The sequence below is a fragment of the Lipotes vexillifer genome, unplaced genomic scaffold (genome assembly GCF_000442215.2).
Source record: "Lipotes vexillifer unplaced genomic scaffold, Lipotes_vexillifer_v1.1 scaffold1016, whole genome shotgun sequence".
In the NCBI taxonomy this organism is placed as follows: domain Eukaryota; kingdom Metazoa; phylum Chordata; class Mammalia; order Artiodactyla; family Lipotidae; genus Lipotes; species Lipotes vexillifer.
The window spans coordinates 455,996-464,516 of NW_006769290.1; the positions used below are offsets into that span (position 1 = coordinate 455,996).

Below are 8,521 nucleotides of genomic sequence, written 5' to 3' on the forward strand. Positions count from 1 at the left end.
GGGAAAGAGGAATATCTTTGCCTGCCTCCTGGTTTAATCTGCCGGGTCTAGGGTTACGGTTTGGTTGCCTTTCTTTGAACTGTCTGCCTTTTCTGTGCTAGGCTGTTGCCAGCTAACTGCACGCCAGATATTTAGGTGGCTAAATAGGCTAGTGTGACTCTTCCTGTATTTTGTTACGATGTAAACTCAGGTTACAGCTATCTTTATTCTGTCACCTCCACTCCTCTAAATTTGGGTCTTGTGCATTAAGGAAAAGAAACATCCTGTAATCTCTCCAGCCCTCCCGCCCCTTTGTCCTCACAAGGCTAGTGACCTGACACGTGCGAGCTGAGCATAATGTCTTTAGAACGTTTTAAGTACCACACTCTTAACTCTTCTTCAAGTCTTATCCCTGAAAGTATTTAATATGAGAAAATACAGAAGATTAATAGTATATGAAGGCAACTGTTAGGACCTCCCAACAAGTTTAATGTGATTTGACTTGGGAACAAAAATTGAGAAAAGTGTAATGTTCAGTTATTTTGGACCCAGAAATTCCTTTTTAAGAAACACGTACGGTGCTGTTAGTTGAGCCGAAACTCCTTTCCCCCTTCACACTCCCCTCCCGTCTTGTTTTTTGTTGTTGTTGTTATTGTTGTTTTACTAGTAAAATAGTTTATGAAACAACAGTTTAAGCCATTTAGTGCTACCTCAGCGATTTTTTTCGTCAAAAATTGTCTTGGAAATTATCAAGTAAAATTACATTTAAAAATTAGTAGTTTGAGGAAAAACAAAGGTCTGTAGCCTGAAGAATCTTATCTGACTTTTAGACAACCTTTTAACTTTTAGAATGGGTTTCTAACTGTCTTGACTGAGTATCTGAGCTGTGTTTAATGTGAGCCAAAGCGTACCTTAAGGGAGTTCCCTGGTGGCTTAGTGGTTAGGATTCCAGGCTTTCACTGCCCTGGCCGGGGTTCAGTCCCTGACTGGGGAACTGAGATCCCACAAGGCGCGCCGGGTGGCCAACAAAACAAAACAAAACAAATATACCTTAAGTGTCAGCATAGTTCCACTATATAATTTGTCCACCACCCTTTCAGTTAGAGATAATTCTCTCTGTAGTATGAATATTGATGTTTCTACTTTAGCATATTTTTGTGAACGGGTGATATAAAGTTATCTTTGCTAATTGCTATCAAAAATTATTGTCTCCTTGTTGGTGACCTAGAATAAGTAATATCCCTTAATAGCTTCTACATAATTTGCCTTGGGTGTGCCTTCCTTTGAAAGAAAATACTACTGTTACATGTAAACCATTTTTGAATGTCAGATATTTTTAATGAAATTGTACAAAGAAATCATAGTTAAAACATTCATACCATGGATATTGCTAAATTGATAATTTTACGGCAAAATTTTAAAACAGTATCAAGTTTTAAAATTTTTAAAACAGTATCAAGTTTGTCTTGGGGTACTTACCTAGAGATTATTCTGATTTTTAACTCCTATTGAACAGTCCAGTAAGTTGGAAATATAAGTATTTTTTAATGAGTTAACATAGTTAACATGAATTTATGTTAATAAGAGAAGCTACTTACTTGAACTACCTGTTCTCACCTTAAAGAGAAGGGATGATATTAAGGGTAAGGCTTTAGGTAGATTTTTTTCCCCCTCCCTTTGGTTAAATTTTTGTAGCTCCTTGAAATAAGTAGAAGCTTTAGAGAAGAGCTATTCATATTGTAATCATGCCCACCTCAGGCTATTTTAGGTTATCTAAAACTACTTTAATGAAATTGACATTTATTGTGCCAGGAGGTTCTTGAATATGTCCTGTTAGAGAGATAGGTATGTACCCTTTTTTCAGTTGAAGAAGTTACCAGAATGCCAATGCGTCATGAAGGGTATCCTTATGGACTTAAAACTTATTGGGTAATTTTTTTCAAAGTAAGGTACCTTTGTACTCCAAGGCCCACCTCTCCTCCCCCAAAATGCTAGTACCATGTGTAATTTGATTTCACATTAACTAATCTACACATTTTGTTTGCTTAGAATGAATACAAACTAAAGTAGTACATGTTGTATTTAAAGGAAAACATTTAATGGACTTTAAAACACTTTAATGGTCTTGATAGTTTGCCTCTTCACATGACAGAACCACTGATGTGAATAAAATTGAGTTGCTGACAGTTGATTACTTAATTAATGGTAGAGTAGTTTTCCCAACTCCCCTGTTCATGCTACATTTTTCTAGAGCATTCACTATGGAAATCTTCCCTAAGCATCATAGGATTGAACAGATACTATTGTGTTTCATGTGTTAGCACATACTAGTTCAGTTGTCACACTTGATGTTGTTATTAATGTTATAGTAAGAATTATGTTTTTCACTTTTTGTCGTATTTATGCTTTGATTTTTCTAGACTCTTTGTTCCAGAATTATTTTCTGGGTAAAAGGAGACCTAGAATTAAGAAAAGATAGGTTTTAAAAGAACCAGAAATTTTGACTAATTATAACCCTTGAGTCACAGTTCAAAGAGCAGAGTTACCCTAAAATCAAGACTAAATGTTCTTTATTCTATTTGTTTTGATGTTTTTCAGACTTTGTGTTTACACAGACTTGTGCATTTAGTATACAGATTGCTTCTATATGTAAATCCAGTGGCTTTTTTATGTGTTTCTATATGCTCTGATACGTAGAGCCAGTGAGCTTCCAGTTTTAGCTGTGTGTCAGTCACAAAGAAGTAGTTATTACTGTTTGGGTTTTACTGTAAAATTCATACTTGATTAAAACTATACATAGAATACAGAATAAAATTTAGCATAAATGCATTTAGTGGTAGACTGAAAAAATGTTTGCATAATACTGTCTTTTTTGTAAGAAATTCTAAATTGAGTTCTATATTTCAAATATTGAATAGCAATCTTACATTCTTCAGGTGCTTTTGTAATTTTATATCTAAATAAGTGAATGGCACCTCAGGCATTCCAGTGCTGTCTTTGCTTCCTAGGGAAATCCCAAAACCTAATCCTGCTTGATTTCTCCCCTACATTGTTATTAAAACTTTCACCTGTTGTCTAAAGGTAATAAAGAGTTCATTTTATTTTCCTGTAAACAAAATAAAATGTTCTGTTCAAAGTGCTTATTAATTTAGCTACCCCATCATTCCAAAACTATATAGATCGGGATCTATAACATCCCGTCTTTTAATTCATTACTTGTCAGTCTGTTTGATTTCCCCTTTTCTACCCATTCTAGCTTTTTGTCATGTTTTCTTAGCTGTTGTCAGGGCCATCCCTTAGAGAATCTTCTCTTTCTCCATAAACTATTCATCCAGTGTAGCAGAATACATTCAAAAGGTAAATTGGTAAACTTGGGAAAGAAAATAAAATATTTAATAATCAGCCAGCCTTCTGTCTTACCTCCCAATATGTTTTTAAATAGGCTGCATGTGTAACAGGCCTAAGATATTCAAGTGAGAACTAATTTCATTTATTAATATAAAGAAGCAAAATTACTGAAAGACATCTTGCATTCCATATCTACATATGTATGTCTTCTGTTTGAAATTATCATTAGCTCATCTTTCTTTCATGAGAAAAAATAATATATAAACCTAAATATAGTTGTTGATATTAAGAGTAGCCTAAACAGATGTTAATCATGCTTTGAGAGTAGAATGCAATTACTCTAGAGGGGATGACCTTGAAGTCTTCCTTGAAGTTCCTTTCTAACTAAAGATTGTGTGAAATGTTCATGAAGAACACATCACTCAAGAAGATTACTCCAGGCTGAACTAACACTGTAGTTTGGGTAATAATGGGCTGTTCATAACAGGGTACTTTGTATAACTAGTAGTACATTATTGAAGAATATTAGATTTTTTATTAGTCAAATGTATTATCCTATGATGTGACTAACTGCCAGCAAACCAGTTTGTATAGAATTTATAGATCTTAATTTATAAAAAGAAAAATTCCACAAATAACTAGATTATTGTACAACTTACAGTGTTTAGTTGAAGGGTCTTACTTTTTGTGAACTCTATATTTATAATTTTAAATTGCTCTGTATTTTATGCTAGTTAATTCATGGGAGCCTCTTCTACTGCCACACAATCTCAGTTCCTGCTGTATACTCTAACAAACAGTGGAAGAGACTGTTGGGTTCAGTAGGTGACAACTGCAGAGGTATCTTCTTTATAACGATGCTTTTTGAGGTTGCTGCTCCCATCAATCTGCTCAGTAAAAATAGCTCATCTTGGTAAGTTGTTTCGACTTCACCAGGACCTGAAGAAGAAGCAGAAAAACCTGTGAAAACTAAGACTGTTTCTTCCAGTAATGGAGGGGAAAATTCCAGTCGCAGCGCTGAGAAGCGATCAGCTGAAGAAGAAGCTGCAGACCTCCCTACAAAGCCTACAAAGATCTCCAAGTTTGGATTTGCCATAGGTAGTCAGATGACAAAGAAAGCCTCAGCCATATCCATCAAACTTGGCTCAAGTGTGAGTTGTTATTTTATATATTATATTTGTAATGGGTCTGAAAATTTGTTTTCAAAACCTGCTTTTATTGGATTATGATAAATTAAGTATACAAAGATGTATAAAAAGGTACATTGGTGCATGAACTTATTACATGTAAGTATTTAAGAAATTAGTGGCTCTATATTCAAGAAAGGTCTGGATGAATAACTCAACAAAGCTGTTTTTAAAAAGGGTTTGGAATATGAGAAGGAACAACTATTATAGGGACTATATGATTTATAAAGTAATACCTTAGAATTTCCTAATTTGAGCAAAACCTGGAAAATATTTTTAGAGTTTCAGTTTATTTTTATCTTTTAATTCCAGTGATATTAAAAATAATATCTAGAAATCATTTATTTGTATTTTAAAAGATTAATGTTAGTAAGGTGTTGCTTAATAAGAGCTTCCTGATTACCTTACTTTGAAGCTACAAATGGACATTGAGTATTATAATCTATGATAGTAGTCCTTCACAGATCAACTTTTGATTCCTTGTTTTAAGATGTAAACCTTAAATTGATATTTATTAACCCTGGAGTATCTGGAAAGTATTTGAAGTATTAGATTGAAGCATATGAAGTTTAGAGATTTATCTGTTTCTCATCTACAGAAGTGTTAATTTCATGTGGTTCAACTAAACAGATCTCTTCTTTAAGAAAAAGAAAGTTACTTGAATAGTGTATTGCTGTTGGCTTTAGAAAATGGTTACATTCTTGTGTAAGGAGAATAATCTTAAAATTGCTTTTAAGTTGTTTGTTCATGTCTGTTCTGTGAAAATTAATGCTCAGTTGCCTGGATGCATACAGCTTGAATTTCTTCATTAGATGTCATTCAAAGATCTTAAAAATATGATATGGATCAGATTCCTACTAGAGTCAGTGTGTTTGAGCTATACTTCTAGTTTTAAAAAAGCTACCATTCCTCAGAACCCCTACTCCCACCCTATGCTGTTTTGCTTTTTTCCTTTTCTTCCTTTTTCTAAAAAATTTAGTGTGAACAAAAGACATTCAACTTGTAACTTCATTACTTCATGACTCTTCTCCCTATTTGAGCTGATTCTTTTGGTTTAATATGTTTTTTATAAAGTTGCATAGGCCTACCTGCATAGATATTTACTTTTTTTGATAGTCATTAAACATGTGGTTCTCGTGTACACTTCTCATACAGGTGTTCCCCTTGATAATAGATTTTACGGTGCTTGAACACACCTCCTAAATCAGATATCCATATCCCTACTTTTGCTAAATCATTGACGTGATTTAGTAATTGCTGATCATTTTAGTTGGGAGGGTTATGCTTGAAAAGGCCTATTCAGTAAAACTTTAATTTTAGAAAACAAAAGACCTTTTTTCATAAAGTAAACCAAAGTGTAAACATAATCTTGGCGAAGTGAGGTGTAGGATATGCAAATAGTTGAAACTGTTGCTTTTGATTATATGATGTGAAAAGATAGTCAAACAACCAACAAATACTTAACTTGTGTCTTATGTCTATTTACAACATCAAATACATGACATCTTTAAGAATAAAGGGTGCTTCTAGAGTCACTAGGCATAATTTCCAAATGAACATTTTTATTTCTTCAAAAACAAACATTGTTTATAAAAAGTGTTTCTGTTATACAAGAAGGGATGGTTAATTTTGTTTCAGCAGCTTAGAGAAGGTTTTACTGGTGAGGTAATGCTAGAGTTGACTTTAAGTGCAGGCAAGAGGCAAAGGGACATCTCAGATAAAAAGAGCTTCATGCAGGGCATTCCATGGTGGTCCAGTGGTTAAGACTTGGTGCTTTCACTGCCGTGGGCCCGGGTTCAGTCCCTGGTCGGGGAACTAAGATCCCATAAGCCGAGCAGCACAGCCCAAAAAAAAAAGACTGACGCAAAGGCAGTTTAGATGTGAAGCCACATGATGCATTCAGGAAATTGTTCATAGTTAGGAAGTGTTTGGTAGGCAAATGCAGGGATAGAAAGCCCCCCAAATAAGACCATAGGACCAAATCATAAAGGACTTGTACTCCATAATATAGTTTGGTTTTATTCTTTGGGTTCTAGAGGAGCCATGGAATCATTATAAAGAGTCTTGAGCCTTAAGCAGATTTGCATTTTAGAAACATTACTCTGGTGCCATTATAGAGAATTAGAGGAAAATAAACACAGAAGGTGGGGAGATAGTATTTCTAACAGCAGTTCAGGCAAGTAATGATAAGGGGCCTTAGTGTTGGTAGTGTGGTAGTAAGCTGGGAAGGCAGGGGGAGATTTAAGTCTGTTTAATAGAGATCTAGTTAACAGGACCTTACAATAAAATGTGCAAGTTGAAGAAAAGGTTTTCTGGCTTGAGCACTTAATGAGCACTGCAATACCCCTGGGAGCTCTAAGTGGCGCTGTCCAGTAGGCAGCTAGCTAGTAGAGAAAGATGAGTCTTCATGTCTTTCTCAAGGCACACTGTGCTTAATTTTAATGTTACTATGGGCAGGTATTAATATTCATTTTCTCTTACCTGTACCAGGTACCTTTTAGCTAAGTGATGTTAAATTATAGACCCTAACTAGAAAATCTTTGACAGGAGGAAAACAAATGGACATATAATTAATAAAGTAAAATCTACCCATTGATAACCCACATTTTCAAAAAGAAGGTAGATTTCTCCAATGTTTGTTCTTAGTTCCTTACTATGTGTTTCTATGAAAACATAAAGTTGAATCTTTGAAGATAAATTATTTTTGTCATTAAATAAGCCTGTGTAAACATTATATTATACTCTTTTTAATGTTTCTTCTTCAGAAACCTAAGGAAACCGTTCCAACTCTTGCTCCAAAAACCCTTTCAGTAGCAGCAGCCTTTAATGAAGATGAAGATGTAAGTTCATACCTGGTTTTGTTTGTTTTACTTTAACAAGTTCTTTAAGAAAGATGTTAGTGGCAAATTGTCAAGTTGTACTAATGGTACTAGTGAACTTTTTTTTCAGCTCTGAACAGTTGTTTTTTTTAAATGACATCTGCAAAATCTGGATATTTCTGTTTATTTATTTAATTTGATTGTGGGATTATTTAAAATATTATTGACTTTGCGGGGGGCAAGGAACTTAATCAAATCAACAGATGCTTATTATGAGTAATAATATATATGTGTGCTATGAAATATGTAGAATCCAAAAAAAGAAAAATTCAGTACTGCTGTCTTCAATAATTTTTATAGTTGGAGTCTTCAGTGAGACATTTTGCATGTGTTCAGCTTTAAAAAGCAGCTATAGTGCTTTCTTCTTATATCCCCATGAGGAATAACAATAGTGCAGGTGATTCTGCCAGAAGATCTAGTCAATATGTATGTGTTCCAGAGTGGCGCAGTGGTTAAGAATCCACCTGCCAGTGCAGGGGACATGGGTTTGAGCCCTGGTCCGGAAAGATCCCACATGCCATGGAGCAACTAAGCCCGTGCGCCACAACTATTGAGCCTGAACTCTAGAACCCGCGAGCCACAGCTCCTGAAGCTCGTGCACCTAGAGCCCGTGCTCTGCAACAAGAGAAGCCACTGCAATGAGAAGCCCGTGCACCACAACAAAGAGTAGCCCCTGCTCGCCGCAACTAGAGAAAGCCCACTTGCAGCAACGAAAATCCAATGCAGCCAAAAATAAATAAATAAATAAATTTTTAAAAAGAGAGAGTAGGTAGCATTTTGGTTTGTACAGGTTGTTATCAGGAAAAGACAATGTGGGAAGAAGGGGACAACGTGCAGAAGTAGAGAGGCTAGAAATAGTAAGCACCTACATAATAGTAATGGCTTGCTTTGAATGCCTAACAGTTTGAATCTTTTCACACAGCTTTATTTTATCCTCCATATATCCCTGTGAATTGTGTGATATGGTTATTCTTATTTTCCAAATGGAGAAATTAAGTGTGCATAAGTATTGTGCACAAGTGTTGAACTAGAACTGAGCTTTCTGGTTTCTTGTCCTATGTTCTTTGCATCATACGTTACCGTTTTCCTTGTTTTTAAAGAAATTTTAGACAGGTTCAGACAACACTC

The 8,521-nt window shown here is 35.0% G+C and overlaps 1 protein-coding gene across 2 annotated transcripts in view; it reads left to right on the top strand.

Annotated features, from left to right (window-relative positions):
* PCNP (PEST proteolytic signal containing nuclear protein) overlaps positions 1 to 8,521 on the top strand; it is a 13,628-nt gene that overhangs the window by 658 nt on the left and 4,449 nt on the right. For both annotated transcript variants that reach the window (XM_007445543.1, XM_007445542.1), the window contains exons 2-3: positions 4,264 to 4,478; positions 7,280 to 7,354. In XM_007445543.1, the coding sequence (XP_007445605.1) occupies positions 4,264 to 4,478; positions 7,280 to 7,354 (290 nt within the window). The remainder of the gene's footprint in view (positions 1 to 4,263; positions 4,479 to 7,279; positions 7,355 to 8,521) is intronic.